The sequence below is a fragment of the Vulpes vulpes genome, chromosome 6 (genome assembly GCF_048418805.1).
Source record: "Vulpes vulpes isolate BD-2025 chromosome 6, VulVul3, whole genome shotgun sequence".
NCBI lineage: Eukaryota > Metazoa > Chordata > Mammalia > Carnivora > Canidae > Vulpes > Vulpes vulpes.
The window spans coordinates 64,641,216-64,657,458 of NC_132785.1; the positions used below are offsets into that span (position 1 = coordinate 64,641,216).

Consider the following 16,243-nt stretch of genomic DNA (forward strand, 5'->3'; position numbering starts at 1 on the left):
AAGGCACCCACCCTTTCCTGCTTCATCTTCTTCTCCAGAGCTCTGTGCACTAGCCTAAGCCTCCTAGACCAAGAGACCTAACCCAGATGAGGAGATCTTCTAGCTACCTGGCACCTTTAACAACTCACCAATGAAGTTATTGAAACACTTGGGCTTGTGTTGCCAGTAAACACCCAGGAAATAGACAGGCACTCCCGTCAGCATGATGGCCAGGCCAGTGCCACACACCACGGGCTCCGACCACAGGCTAAAGATCAGCAGGAAGGCCCAGAACAGCAAGTAGATGATGGGGAACAGCAGGTTGATCTGTGGAGCAGACATGCTATTAGCTATGTGGACTCTGTTGGCTCACCAGGATCAGGGCATCCTCCTTCTTTTCTTTTTTTTTTTTCCTCCTTCTTTTCAACCCACAGGGAAGTACCTTTGAGGGCAAAGGCTGGGCTTCACTCAGCTTTGTGGCTCCCACACCCTAAGCCCTGAAAATCAAGTGCTATGTCAATAAATATTGGTAAACTTAGGTACTGGGACAGTAGAGGAGGGGCAAACTAGGGAGGGGATGATCCTCACTGCCCATCTCTTTTCTCCTGGGCAGGCTCAAATAAGGCCTTATCATCTATGCCTCAGCCAGGGAAGCCCATGGGGACCGATAAGCTTGCTGGTATCCTGAGATTATATATATATATATATATATATATATATATATATATATATACTGAGGACCTAAAGTGGAGGAAAGGTGGAGAAATGAGTGAGGGGCAAGAAGGAAGTGGCCTGGTCTATTAGGCTCCTTCCCCTTCCCTGGTTCTAGGTAGGGCTCTCATCTGGGCACCACATGGCAAATGTCCATTTTTCTTGCCAGGACCAGTCTCAATGTTTTTCTCTCAAGCAATCTGAGATGATAAGTCTGCCAAGCTCTGAGAAGGCAGGAAACCTACCATAGTATAAGGTAGTCTGGGGCCTTGATTTTATTCAGAAAGAAGCATTAGCTCTATGGGCTTGTTGGCAATCTTGTTGGCCACAGGTGGGAGTTACCAGTAGAGTCTTCAAGACTCTAGATTCAGCTGCCTTTCTCTTCCTTGTCATCTCCTCTCAGAGGGTATGCAAGGGTTGGGAGAGGGATGAGTTATCCTACCTTGTCATCCCTCTAGCAGGCTTTCTAAGGGTGGTAGGAAGGTGGTGGTGGAAAACAGATTTGGAGAGCTGGAATTCCTTAGCTAGAAGAATCTTTTGGAAGGATCTAGTCTCCTCTGTTTCCAGAATAGGATGGTTCAAATAGCTCAGGGCTGTACTCTAATTTGCAGGAGATCCTATACCGCTCTTGCATATTTTGTTCTGAGCAATCCCGTTCATCCCCATCACATAGTTATCTCTTGCAGCCATCAGTAGGCTCACCAGGCACCCTACTACATATAGGGCCATAGCAGTTTAAAAAGGGAGGCTCGTGGGGCGCTGCAGTGGGCTGGGAAGCTTCAAGGAAGAGGAGGAACATGAGGCCTATGTGGTCAAAGGTTCTAATTTGGATATAGGCAAATGGGAGAAGGAAACTCATTCTGGGATGGAGACATAGCTCAAGTGAACTCAGACACCTGGAGGGATGAGGAGGAGACTGGCTGTACCCGGGGGTTCAGGGAAATATTGGAAAGATAGGAAGCCTTGAAAAATCAACTGGAGTTCATAAGAGTCGTAGAAAACAAAGGAACCACCTGATGAAAGTATCATTTAATCTAACTTATTCTTCCAGCTACAATTTGCTCTGGTTCTGTCTCCAGTGGAAAATGGAAATGGGGATGCCTGGGTGGCTCAGCGGTTGAGCGCCTGCCTTCAACTCAGGGCGTGATCCCACAGTCTCAGGATCGAGTCCCACATCGGGCTCCCTGCATGGAGCCTGCTTCTCCCTCTGCCTGTGTCTCTGCCTCTCTCTGTGTCTCTAATGAGTAAATGAATAAAATCTTAAAAAAAGAAAAGAAAAGAAAATGGAAATGCCGTCCCCATTCATACATGGCCCTTGCTGTCCAAAGGGTCTGCTCCCATCATAGGGATAGTAGATCATATCTGTGGTCAGCAGCTGAGAACAAGCTGATTAAAAATCTCAGCTGCCACTAAGACCAGTAGAGGAAGGGGAAGGGATCTCAAGGGGAGGTTCTCGCACCTTGATAGGACGGGGGATATCAGGCTTCTTCCAGCGAAGAACTATCTGTCCAGCAATTGTGACTCCATAGAAGAGGTAGTTGATGAAGCCCACATAGTTGATGAGTGTGTACATGTCGCTGGTGACCAGCATCAGCAGGGTTGAGATGCACTGTGGGGAACGGGAGAAGCTCATCAGTGATCAGTAAGGTATTTGGATGCTGGTGGAGCTGTTTACAGGTCAGGGGACTGCCTCTAGGCAGATGATGCTATTTTATGATGACTGTCTCAAAATAGAGACTTTGCAGCCTCCCATAGTCACCCTGGCCATTGCTAACACCTTTCGTGCCAGGAAGTTCTTTCTCACTGTAGGAGTGATAATCAAAATATTTAACCAGTGGCATGGCACAGGCACTAACCAAATCAGAACAGATACTGGCTGTAAACAACTGGATTGGCCACACCAGCAGCACTAGCTCAGGGAAATATTTCTTCGCTGGTTGTAGCTCAATCTAATTTAGGTGGGTCCCCCCCCACCATCCCCACACCTTAGGGAAGATTGTTAACTACAGATTAAAGCTTTATTTTTGCCCTCATCCTCTTCTGGCTGAGTCATCTTTTTATCTCTTTTTATTTCTTTTTATCATAAATAGTTATAAAGCATTTACTAGGTGGCAAGCCCTGTTCTTAGTGTTCTACAAATATTAACTCATTAAACTCTCATAACATTCTTGATAGGCTCCAGTATCCAACTTCAAAATCAGTTCCGTGGCTCTCTAGGAACCATGTTTGGCCCCTCTGCTCATTTGTTAATGCCAACAAAAGATTCAGTTCTCATGTAAGATCTGATGGTGAAAATAATCTAGAAGATTTTAATGGTTGAATAAGCCAGATACTGACTGGACTTGCCTTGCAGTCACAGTACTGTACCAAAGGTTAAAACTGGAAATAAGTCTGTGTCTCCCTGGGAGTACTAGGTGGTCTCCAGGCACCCTTCACAGCTAACCAATCACGAAGGCCTTCGTCCTGTATCTGAACATTCTGAAGCTCCCTCTAATGTACAATGAATGCACTTGATTCCTGAGAGTTCTGTTGTCCTGATCTAACTGCTTCTCTGATGGACCAAAGTCATTTTCAATATTTTTTTCAGGATCCAGAAAGAAAAAAAAAATTAAAAGACTCAGTGGGGACAAGTCTTTGCTTTTTCTTTTTACTCCCTAAATGATTCTACTCTGGGCCATTCTATCCTTATTTCTTCCCTATTCCAAGTTTCCTTTTCTCCATTTTTAGTTGCTGGTCTTCCTTTCTTATGATTTTTCTTATGTACCTGTAACGATGCATTTGTTTTAGCGATGTTGCCAGAGAGACAGACAGGCAGAGACTCCTGGGGCATGAAGACTGATGGGAGGGGTGGGGGTATATGAGACTGGCCAGGAGTGGGGGCCCGAAGCTGCGACCCTGTGGGTAACAGGTGCAGGGGAGAGCCAAGAGAGGAGGTTTCTTTCTGAGACCATAGAGTTGTGAGACAGTCACCTCAGTCTGACCCAAAAGGATGGGAGAATGGAAATGAGCCAGGGTGAGAGCCTAAAGGTGTTTCAGGACTCAGGGTCTTTCCTTGTTATTTTTCTTGATATTCACACAGCCCATGTGTACCATCTGCCTGATTATCTAAGATTCAGTGAAACCTAGGAGTGGACCAGGAGGGTGACAGGGGTGTGCGTGGGAAATGTGAACTCCTAGCTCAGAGCAAGTGCAAAGAGGGAGGGTGTGGGTAGGCCTGGCAGAAGGAGAGGCCCTTACTGTGAAGAGCAGGGCTGGGATTGGGGTGCAGCGCTTCACATGGATCATGGCCAACACGCTGGGAAGGTGGCCCTCTCTGGCTCCAGCAAAGAACAGCCTGGTAGAGAGAAAAGCAGGTCAGCCTGGGATGGCCCAGAGACCACCCAAGGAAGCTCCCTCCCCAGCCCAGTCTCCCTTATCCATACCCATCTTCTGCTCACATAGGAGCATCTTCTCCACCCCAACCAGGTACCCACCTTCTCATGCACACTCCAGCCCACTTGTCACAGGACCCATGTTTATAAGTGCAGGTGCAGGCAAGCCAGAGGCAGCCAGTGAATAATGGATGGACTCTGGGTACATGGAGATCCTAAGTATGGTCTGGGTCTCCTGGGGTTACTGATAATTGTGCCTCCAGTTTATAGGTCTCACAAGACCTTAGTCCCTTTAAAAATGGGCTTCCCCCATCCTCATGGGATATAGGTTATTTGGTAGATGGGGACTAAACTGTCTGTCCATAGAAAGCCTTAAAAACATTGATAGTCTAGTCAGGAGGTAGTTGCCACTGCGGGGATGGAGAATGGAACCTGATGTGGGACTCGATTCCAGGACTCTGGGATCATGACCTGAGCTGAAGGCAGATGTTTAACCAACTGGTCCATGCAGGTACCCTAAATATTTATATTCTTTTTTTTTAAGATTTTATTTATTTATTCATGAAAGACAGAGAGAGAGAGCACAAGAGGCAGAGACAGAGGCAGAGGGAGAAGCAGGCTCCATGCAGGGAACCTGGCATGGAACTCGATCCCAGGTCTCCAGGATCAGGGCCTGGGCTGAAGGCGGCACTAAACCACTGAGCCACCCGGGCTGCCCCCAAAATTTATACTCTTAAGCTACCTTTTCTATTCCCAAATAAGCCATCTAAAGGAAATAGTTAGTGAAAGTTATATATAAAAGATATTTTGATGATAAAATAAGATTGGAAATATCATAAATGCCCCAAAGTAAGAGATTGATTACATAAGTTATGATATATCTATAAAATGGGATATTTCACAGTCACAAGAATGTTTTGAAAAAAAATCATTACATGAGGACATGCTCACAATACAATGTCAAATGGTAAGAGCAAGATTGAGGACTGTATGATTCCATACAGTATGATTCTAATTAATTTAGAAATTATGGTCATATAAAAAAAAAGATACCAACTGATTATCTCTGGGTGATGGGATTATGAGTAATTTTAATTTTTTTCCTTAGGCTTTATTAAAAAATTTAATTTCTAAAGTAGATATGAAATTTTTAGTTGGAATAAAAATGATTTTTTTTACCCTTTTTAAAAACTAAACTTTTTTTGTGTGATAATTATAGACTCACATGCAGTTGGAAGAAATAATACAGAGAGATCCTAGGTATCCACCTTGTTTCTACTGGTAACATACTGCCAAACTATAGTACAATATCATGACAATGTTGATGTTTAAAAGTTATTTTTAAAAAGATAAATTTTAACATAAAAGGGAGCCCTTCTTCCCCTTCCCCAGAGAAAAGAATATAATAAGCCATTGAGAGTCATTTACATATTAGTATGAATTAGACAGCTTTTTCTTTTCTCTAGGATTTTGTAGGGAGAAAGAAATACCTAAGAGGTAAGAGGAGGGAGATGGTGTAATGGGGACAGAAAGGCACAGAATCAGCACACTGTGTGTTCTGAAGAAAAAAAACCCTGTCACTTCCTTTGTAATTTGTGTGTGAGCAGGAGTGGAACTAACAACAGCAGTTTGGCAGAAGTGTGGGAGTTCATTATGGCCCCAAGTACATCACCTTCAATTGCCATCAACTACCTAGGCCACTGTTACTAGTTTCATGCAGCCACACAGCATTGTCCCTCTATGGTGCAGCCTCATGCGCTCAACGGAACCCCAGGTGCTCTGCGGGCCTCATCATGCACATAGCCAGGGCCCCGCATTCACATCCTTCCTCCACATGCAGCCAGGACCAAGTGTGATTGTCCAGGTCCGACAGGATTTTAAGTGTCAAATTCACAAGAGACAATCCATGTCCTGCTAGCTGACAACAGAGGAGACGATGACATTAAGCATGACACACGCGCACACACACCCCTATTTCTCAGGAAGGGTCATCCTCTCCATATACCAAATACAAAAGACTAAGAGAGAGGAAAAAAGGAGGGAAGGAGGAGGAAGGAAGGAAGGAACTGGAAAGATAAGCAGAGGAGGCCTCGTGGGTGAGCTATGCTTCTAAATCACAGGCCTCGTACACCAGGGCTGCCATGTCCTGCATGCACATACAGCTATACCGCATGCATGCAGACCGCTGCTTGGCCTGCCCGAGGGACAAACCCCACTCTAAAGTGACTGTAGCCAGTCACTCTCTTCCAATAGATCCCAGAGAGCCTCATGGGTCATTGCTCTTCCACTGCTCGCCCTCTGCTGGGGACTCCAGGTAGCCACTGCTCCTGTGTAACATGCACATGAGGTTGCTGTGGGTGAGTTTCATAGGGTCCTGGGGTACAGGGGACACCCACGCGCCCTCTTTCCTGCCCTGGGTCTTGAAAACATGGCACTCCCTTGACATTTTATGAGAGCTCCTCCCTGATGTAATGGGTGGCTTTGGAAGCAACTGAACTCACAGACTCATTGCTTTTGCTGTATTTTTCAAGTGGTACTGTGCTCTAGGGCCAAGGGAACTTTCCCAGAAATGTGATGGGACCCTTGAACACCACCAATGGAAACCATCTACTGGCCTCAATAGCTCATTCTGGAGATGGAGAGAAGAAATTCTGAGTAGGGGCCAGATTCCTTGGGGTATAGAGTCAGGAGCTAGGGATTCCTAGACCCACTTGAGCTTCTGGCTTCCCTGAGAGTTTGGGAGTTGGGGGCCTGGCTTTGGACAAATGCTCTCCTTCAGCTCTTCCCCACTTCCCTCACTTTACACCCTCTGCCTGAGTCTCCTGAGTGGCCATGGAAAGGCCGCCCACAGCCACCTGTCTAGAGCAGGGAGAATGATCCGTCCCACCTGCAGGCTGGTCCCAGAACTTCCATGAGACGTCAGCCCAGAGGCCCAGGCTATGTCCCTTCTGGTTCCTTATAGAGTGGGGTTCCTTTCAAGCCAGTGTAGCCTGTTTGTAGGCAAGTAGCAAAGGGGCTCTGGGGGCTGCTGCTGAGACACTGTCCTGCTGCCAATCAGAGTGCCTAGACCGAGGCCTGATCAGGCAGCCTGGGACCTCCTCAGCCCTCTGCTCCTACTGAAATGAGGTGGGACAGGGCTTCTCACCACTACATGTGAAGCCACACACATCACAGGTAACCACATGAGCAGCACACACCCCTCTGCGTCTAAGCTGATACACAAATGCCCTTTTGTTAGCAATCACCCCCTAAAAGGGCACCACCCAGGTGCCCACACAGACCCCTGCTGATGGAGACAAGCCCCTTACGTATACACAGAGCGATATGCACAGCAGAATGGCCCGTCCCAGGAAGGACCGGGACAACACTCACCGGGAAGAGGTGAAGAGAGACCCATTGACTCCTCCAAATGTGGACAGGGCAACAGATATAGGCATGATCCAGGCCATGACCCCTAGGAGCTTCTCTCCAAATGTCTAGGAGAGAAAACAAGGGGATGAGCAGAAAAGGTGAGGTTACAACCCTCCACTTGTACATCACTGCTGGGAAGGCTCCCTCCCATCTCTACCCTTGCTGAGTCTTTCCTACTAGGGTCCTCACGGAGGGCTGCATGCCCCAGCCCCTCCTGTACCGTACCACCACTTCCCTTTCCACGGTAATCACACACAATGGGGATTTAATAAGTGTTTGGGGCTATTAACTGAAGAAGACAGTGCATGATGGTAATAATAATAATAACAGTAATGATGATGATGTGTTAACATCTGTTCTCCTTGTTTTACAGATGAGGAAACTAAGGCACAAACTAATTAGGTAGCTTGCCTAAGATCACAAACTCAGGGAGTAGAGGGCCAGGATCAGAAGCCAGCTGTGTGAATCCAGGCCTCACGTACATTGTACACCAATTAGGCAGGTTGGGGTTCAAACCTTAGTCCAGCAGTTTGGGGCTGTGAGACCTAGAGCAAGGTCCTTAATTTTAGAGACTCGGTTTTACCATCTGTAAAATAGAAATGGTTTCTAATTCATAGGGTGAGAATTTCTAAATGAAATAATAAGAAGGGAAACATGATAAGAACAAGCTACTATGTAGGCTGAGAAAGAGGCAGTAAAGCTATAGATTAGTCTGCCTATACGGAAGGAATGTAAAATGTCAAGGGCCTAGCCTTTTCTATATTCTCTGAGCCAAGGACAAACTCGATTTCTAGCACATTATGGGGGGCGGGTTGTTTAGAATATTCTGCTGGGTTAGGTTGGTGGTCATGGAAATAGGCTGCCCCAGGACCCTGCAGCTCCTCCTTATTTACAGTCTTTTGAGATGAAACATGTGATGACAGTTTGGCAAGGTGGTGTCGGGGTCCAGGTGAAGTCAGGTGAGGGGACTGCATGGTTCCCAGGTTTTCCCTGGGTATCAAAGACACCACTACCTCAGATCTGTATGATCTCTTTCCCCAAAGAGCACAGATCATTTCTACTTCCTAACTGTTTACTGCCACACACTTTTCCATGATGAGAGAAGGGATCAGGCTGCATGATTTCCAGAGGAAGAAACAAAGGCAGAGAAAAATGATGTTGTCTTGTGCAAGATTATATCTTTCTGAGGAGGAGCCTGCCTCCTTTATACAACCATCACATTTAGAGTTTAAAGTGCCCCAGATCAGGAGCTGGCAAACTTTTTCTGTAAAGGGCCATATAGTAAGTTATTTAGCTTTGCTGGCCATATAGCCTGTGGCAACTAGTTGGATCTGCTTTGTCACTGTTCTATATTCAATATGGCTGTCAGTTTGCGCCCGGGGCCCTGGACTTGTGGTTTCTGCTCTGAGAACTTGGGATGACTTCCAATTCCACAAATTCATGGATCAGGGAAAAGTGAGTGGGGCCAATCAGGCAAGTCTATGTCAACATTCCTGGTTTCAGGGACTGTGAGTTTGATTTCTTACCACGGCGACTGCGTTTGATGCCAGCAGCTCCTGGGGGGACATTGCAGTGACATAAGCGACATTGGCAAAGACATACACAAATGTGACCAGTGGGATGGAGATGAAGATGGCTCTGGGAAGGTTCCTGTAGAAGGAGAGGAGGTGAGAGGGGAAAGGCCTGGCACCTGCCTCATCTCGGGGTTTTGGAAGTGCCTTGTCTTTCTGCTTGAAACTGACCTTGCAGCCTTTTGTGACACTCCCTATCTGATTTTAGTATATGTGCTGCCGAAGCAAGCACAACACTCCCTCTCACTGGGTGGGGGGTGGGTGGGTGGGGATTTTGTCTTAAAATGGGCAGGACAATTTAAAGGAAATGAAACAGTATAGGCTGCATATCTGTTGATCTCTTCCTGCCATCTCCATGATGCACCCCTTTCCCCCCACTTTAAGACACAAAGACTCTCCTGTCCCAAGACAGATAAGTAAGATGTCTAGAGGCCTCTAGCACATTTCATCCTCTAAGGCAATGGTGCTATCTCACCACTCTTTCAGCTTTTAATCTGCTCTGGGACAGTCACAGGATCATTTTTCTCCTTTTGGCAGGGTGGATGGCAAATGGTTTAAGTTCCCAGGAAATAACTGTTTCCTCAGGATAGACCAGGTCATGGTCAGAACAGGGGCTGGAGGTGGAGAAGTGGCTAGTGGACACCTGGCTCTCTCTTCCTAGTAGCAGGTTCTGTGGCCTTTCAAGGGATTTGGGAAGAGCTGGGCTATTTCAACTCACTTGTAGGGATCAACAAGTTCCTCAGTCACGTAATTAAGAAAGTTCCAGCCTCCGTAGGCAAAGGAGCCCTGAAGGAAAGCCAGTGCGATGAGGCCGATGTCGGGTTCTTGGAAATTCTCAAATGCATTCTTTGGCTCCAGCCAGAAATACTCTCCTGTGGATGCAAGGGGCAGGAGGCTGCTCAGAGAAAGGAGCCAGAGGCCTGGCGGCCTCTAGCCTGACTAGTCCCATCTCAGTTCCTCCCTGCAGTGATGATCCAGCTCTTTATCTTGTTTCCAGAGAACCCCACACATTGGAGAAGTATGACCAAAAGGAGCAGGGAAACAGAGGTTAGGACTTCCCCAGAACGTGGGAACCAGAAGTCCAAATTCAGGCTCAGATTCAAAGCACAGTTCTCAATGTTCTTTTAAAATGGCAGATTTAGAAACACCTGGATGGCTCAGTCTGTTAAGCATCTGCCTCTGGCTCAGGTCATGATCCCCAGGGTCCTGGGATTGAGCCCCATTTGGGGCTCCTTGCTCAGGGGGGAGCCTGTTTTCCCTCTCGCTCTGCCCCCAATTCCTGCTTGCTAAGTGCTCTCTCTCTCTCAAATAAACAAATAAAATCTTAAAACAATAATAATAAAGGGCAAATTTACTAGGAAGGAAAGGCCAGGGGAGGTCACTGGGCAGTGCAGGGGATGGAGGGTGGGGGTAGGGGGTAGTATTTGGACATGCAGAATCAGGGCCATTGTCAGTCTCTTGACCACCTTCCTGTATATCCAAGTCTATACATTTTCACAAAGAAAGCATGAAGAACAACAAATACTCAAACATAAGTTCCTATAATGCCATGTTAGTTAATGGCTTACTCTGCTTTGTCAAAACCTCCTGTCTCTTTCTAGGGTATCTGGTCTCTCCCTTCATGGTATAGATTCCCTGAGGACAGGGTCCTTCTGCAAAGAGCTTTTCCACTGTCTTCCCAACATTAGCACAGGGTCCTGCGCACAACTGGGCCCTCAAGAAAGGTCACTGATGATGTTGTAATAAAACACAGAGTAACTGCCCATTTTTTACTTATTTATCTGCAATATAGCCTTTGGACTGGAAATAAGGAGATTAGAGTGATCAGGAGAAAGCATTAGGGCCAGAATAGGAGGGACTTATTATCTCTGAAAAGCACAGTAAACCACTTTCTTTTTTGGGGGGGAAAGCATGAACATGGGTCCCCACTACCACAAATTATGCAGTTGCAGTTTTCACATTTGGGGAAATTGCAGGAGTCAGCACATCCATAGTGCAACAGATAAGCCTCGCCCTAGGAATACCACCTTCATGATCATCGTATCTCCCCTGCCAGGTAGGTATGCACAGTGATTTAAGTTTACACAATATGACCTGGCTAGAGAACTTAACACAACTGGTTAAAATAACAGCAGAACCTTAATTATATTTTCTGAAGTAAATATCCAGGCACCCCACATGGCCTTCAGGGCTTGTAGGCAGGTGGGAGCTCTCTGTCATCTGACTTTCTACAGGAGGCAGTGACACTGGGCAGAGCCTAGTGGTGCCATGGTTCCCATGGAAACCAAATACAGACTCGGACTTGGAAGGGACCAAATCCAGTGAGGAATGTTGGCAGGGGCCCCAGGAATGTCTAGCTCTCTCTTATAGAGATTATGAGTAATTTTGAAATGTAATGTAAAAGTCTCCTCTGTTCCACATTTTAAGATACAGACAACATACAATATAAGATGCAGGGAGCTTCCCTGGGGATGTGGTAAGAGGACAAAAGGAGTCCAGATATCTGGGGTCTACATCTTGCTGTGCTAGAGTCATGAGGTCAGCATGGGAGAACTGAACCAGGTGGGGCATGCTCAACTTCCAACCACCCCAGGGAAAATGGTTTCTCTTCCCCTTTGTCAAGCAAGTGAAGAAAAATCATTTAAGGCCATAATTGGGAAATCTCAGCATGCACATGTCAAAAGACAGCGTAGGGGGTATGTACATGCAAGGAGCAGAAAGTTCAGTGGGGCCCAGTTGTTTGAGTGATACTCACCTTTGCAGATCTGTACAATTCCCATGATGATGATCAGGGCCAGGGCCAGGAGCTTCCCAGCTGTGAAAATGTCTTGAACCCGGGTGGCCCACCGCACACTGGCACAGTTGACCCATGTGAGGAGCACTAAAATGACAGACCCACAAACATACGCTCAGGGCTATGACGAGGCTGTATGTGGCCCTCTGCACAGAAGCAGAAATGCTCCTTGCTTCTGATGAGGGGATTGTAACAGGCGAGCCAAATTTTCCTCAAGCTCAGCCCCAATGTCCAGAAACTTTGGCTAGTTTAATGGGTTACAAATGGGGATTAAGTGCTTCAAATTAGAGTTCGGTCAGAGCATGCCCTGCCCAGGGCTGGAAGCCAGAATTAGGCATGGAAGTGTAGGCACTGGGTTTGAGGAAAATCAGCATCTGACCAGGGTGCAAGTATGGGCTTTTTTTTCAGGCCATTGTATGTTCAGGCCCCCCACCCCAGCAGCTGGTGTATCCTGAGTGTCATCTTCCTCAGCCTGATTTTGGAACAACAGAGGGTTAGGGGGAATCTTTTTATACATGAGAGACACACACACACACACACACACAGAGACAGAGGCAGAGACATAGGCAGAGGGAGAAGCAGGCTCCATGCAGGGAGCCCAATGTGGGACTCGATCCTGGGATCACGCCCTGGGCTGAAGGTAGGCGCTAAACCGCTGAGCCACCCAGGGTCCCCTCTTTCTTGCTTTTTAAAGATTTTATTTATTCATGAGAGACACAAAGAGAGAGGCAGAGACATAGGCAGAGGGAGAAGCAGGCTCCCTCTTGGGTGCCCAATGTGAGACTCGATTCCAGGACCCCCAGATCTCATGACCTGAGCCAAAGGCAGACGCTCCGCCATTAAGCCACCCAGGTGTCCCTATACAGACCATTTCCAACACTCCAAAAAGTTCACTGTCTTGCACATTGAGCTCCTTTGAGGGTCAGTTCCCTTCCCCTACCTCTGGCAGCCGCTAATTTGGTTTCTCTCCCTATAGTTTTGCCTTTTCCAAAAATGTCACAGGAACAGAATCATACAATATGTAGACTTTTGTGTCTGGCTTTTTTCACTTTACATGATGCTTTTGAGGTCCATTCATGTTGCTGTGTGTATCAACAGTCCCTTTATTGTCAGGTAGTACTCCCTTTTATGTATCGGTTTTCTACTCACTGGCTGATGGACAACTGGGTTGTTCCCAGTTTGGGGCTATTATGAATAAAGCTGCTATAAACATTGCATAGAAGTCTTTAAGTAGACTGTAGATGACTTTGAGAAAGGTTTTCCTTTCTCTTGAGTAAATATCCAGGAGAGAGATTCTGAGTTATAAGGTAAATGTATAACTTTATTTTTAATTTTTTTTAAAAAAGATTTTGTTATTATTTTTTTTTTTAAAGACATCTCTACACACAATGTGGGGCTTGAACTCAGAGCCCTGAGATCAAAAATCACGTTCTACTGACTGAGCCAGCCAGGCGCCCCTAAATGTATGTTTTTGTAAGAAATAGCCAAACTGCTTTCCAAAGTGGCTACATTGTTAGCATTTCCACCACCAATGTGGGTGAGTTCCTGTTGCTCTGAATCCTTTCAGCATTTGGTATTGTCAGCTCCAAAAGTTTGGCTATTCTAATAGGTATGTAGTGGTGTCCCATTGTGGTTTCAATTGCATTTCCCTCATGACTGATGACGTTGAGCATGTTTTCATGTGCTTATTTGCCACTATCCCTGATTTTTCTTTAGTGGCATGGGGGCTTTTAACTCTGCCTTCTAACCTAGGAATCATAGAGCTCCCACAGAGATCCAACAACATGGAACCTCCAAGGGCTGGAGGAGAGTTCAGAGGCTGAATCCTAGGATGGAGGGACTCCAATTTCACAGCCACACTCTGCAGGCAACCCACACTCTGCAGGCAACCCAGGGAGCCTGTGCCACAGGAATGGGACTCTCACTTTTCTGGTGCTAGGAAGTCCTTGAGAACAAAGGGAAGGAGTTAAAACTCTCCTGTTTCTCCTTCCTCTGAGACAGTGACCAGGACGTGCCCCAGTCCTCCACAGTACAAGTCATACATGTAGAAGCACCAGGCTTTCTTCTCAAGCTCTGGCCAGGCCTCTGACTTCACTTGAACAGTTGATCAAGTTATGTCAATACCTGATCCTCAAACTGTGTGTTTACTTTTCAAGTATTTTCCAACCTTACTTGATTCTGAGACCATTTCAACAGGGAAGGACCTGACATTATTATCTATCTGTAACCTTTCTCTCCACACAATCCCTACCTGGCAAACTCCTCATCTTTCAAGATACAGCTCAAATGTTGCCTGTTCTGTGAGTCTTTATTATTTCACTTATTCCTGACTATGCACTGGCTGCAAGGTAAGATGGATCAGCCACATTTTATAGACAAGGAACAAAGTTTGTCCTTCCTCTCTATTCTCAGATCACTTTGTTTATATTTAATTTTGGCTTCTACTTCTTTGTATTATAATGATGTGTCTTCATGTAGACTAGGAGGGTAGGGACTGTGACTTCACATGCTTTTAATCCCAGGGCATCATTAACACCTGCAAATAGCAGGTGCTCAACAAATATTTAATACTTGGATACAGAAAATGCCCCAATTCATTAGCCCGGCAATCTCAGATCAGTCTACACATTCTACAATTGCACACAATATCCCCTGCTCCCCAGGAATCTCATCAAAAGGAGACATGATCCCTAGTTGGTTGCACAGAACCAAAAGAACAACAGGAAACTTGACTTCAAGAGTAGACACTCTTGACTCCTCATGGAGGAGCTGTTTTCCAAGATGGTGTCATATAAGGAGAACCAAAACATGTTGTCAGAGGAAGGATTTTAAGTGCCTGAACAGAGAGAACAACTTGTAAATACTCGAATGTTCCAGATGGACTGAGACATTCTGATAAACACACATTTGGTTTATCTTACTCAATTCAAAAAGGATTTCAGGATCACATGCCTGGTGACAATCTAACCCAAATCACAGTAAGCAACAGGGCCTGTGATCTGTTTCTCCTCAGGGCCCTGAGGACTACTAGGTACAAGACTGGGCCCTCAGGCCCTAGGAGTTGAGGCAGACACAAGCAATGACTTAAGGATAAAGGAGATTGATTTATGAAAAGAAGATTAGGACACAAAACCCATAGGGTTCAGGGATAGGTAAGGATTACAGAATAAGGAACCAGACTGTGATCACAAGGAAGAAAATTGTCTTCTACCAAGGGGAGGAGAGGGCACTGTGGGAGATGATAGGAAAGTATTTGGAGGGAAGTAAGGGATGAGCAGGACAACTCACAGACATTCTTTTCCCAGCAGGTGGGGGAATGTGGCCACCTCCTGGTGGGCTGGGATAGAAAACATAAAATCATCTATCTCTTTAAGAGAGGTACCTTGTCAAGGCAGTTAGAAAGATTCCTTCAAACAGCTCCACAGTATTCCTAGGGGATGGGAGATGTTTGAAGGAAGGGATTATTTGTCAAACAAACTTGTTGTGGGTGTCTTCTGTCCCACCTGACCTTATCTTCACAATTTCACAAGAACCCAGCCTTGACTAATATTTAACCTTTTACCATTACAGAGATCTTCCAGAAATAAAAAGAGAAATCCTGAGAATGAGGTGGGGAGACATTTTGCTTGTGACATTAATCTCCTTAGAACAATGGCTGCAGGCCCTCACACCTGACCTTTCACCCTGCAGTTGGGTGATCACAGCATGTGACTGAGGGGAAAGAGGGCACTTTCAGTCTCCTGCTACCACAGGATAGCTTCCCTCACAGCAGGCTGAAACCTGAGCCTCCAGAGAGGAAAGGTCAGTGAGGGAAGGCAACGACTGTCAGGTGCTTGCAGAATCCCTGCCCTGTTCAGGCATCCTGTTTCTGCCTGTCTGCTACCTAGAGCTCCTTTCTGTTGTTAATGGCTATGCCCCCTCTCTCTTCTTAGCCAGACCCTGCATGCTACATCCTTGAGAAACAGTGACCTCAGGGAAGCCACATGTAGATGGGACTAGTGGCCACTGCAGCTCTAAATGTGAGGGTTTTCATCCATCCATCCATCTACCCAACCATCATCTACAAAGGGCCTACATGCGCTTGGCACTCTGGTAGGTGGGAGAGTTACAAGACACAAGTCTCTGTCCTCAGGAAGTTGAGAGCATAAGGTGGGGGAAATGAGTGAGCTAAAAGATGATCATACAACAATGTGACAGAGGAGCTCTTCATGGAAGCCAGTGGCTGTCCATGAAGAGCCCCTAATTCAGGATAAGGGAATCAGAGGTGCTTCCTATAGGAGAGGGAGACTGTAACCAGAAGGAGAATTTCATTTTGGCTCAGCTGGATAAAGTAAATAGAAAGGCATAGGACTCTGGTTCTTGTCCATTGTTGTCTGGCTGTAGGGTGGTTGCTGCTTCTCTAGAAG

The 16,243-nt window shown here is 46.3% G+C and overlaps 1 protein-coding gene and 1 non-coding gene across 3 annotated transcripts in view; both read right to left on the reverse strand.

Moving 5' to 3' along the window:
* SLC7A8 (solute carrier family 7 member 8) overlaps positions 1–16,243 on the reverse strand; it is a 47,757-nt gene that overhangs the window by 2,461 nt on the left and 29,053 nt on the right. For both annotated transcript variants that reach the window (XM_026007530.2, XM_072761206.1), the window contains 7 exons: positions 11,799–11,924; positions 9,762–9,915; positions 8,999–9,122; positions 7,434–7,537; positions 3,928–4,024; positions 2,150–2,299; positions 129–306 (listed from right to left, as the gene is read on the reverse strand). In XM_026007530.2, coding sequence (XP_025863315.1) covers positions 129–306; positions 2,150–2,299; positions 3,928–4,024; positions 7,434–7,537; positions 8,999–9,122; positions 9,762–9,915; positions 11,799–11,924 — 933 coding nt within the window. The remainder of the gene's footprint in view (positions 1–128; positions 307–2,149; positions 2,300–3,927; positions 4,025–7,433; positions 7,538–8,998; positions 9,123–9,761; positions 9,916–11,798; positions 11,925–16,243) is intronic.
* LOC112926625 (U1 spliceosomal RNA) lies at positions 10,946–11,107 on the reverse strand. The gene has a single exon (XR_003236377.1). It is a non-coding gene; the product is annotated as a U1 spliceosomal RNA (small nuclear RNA).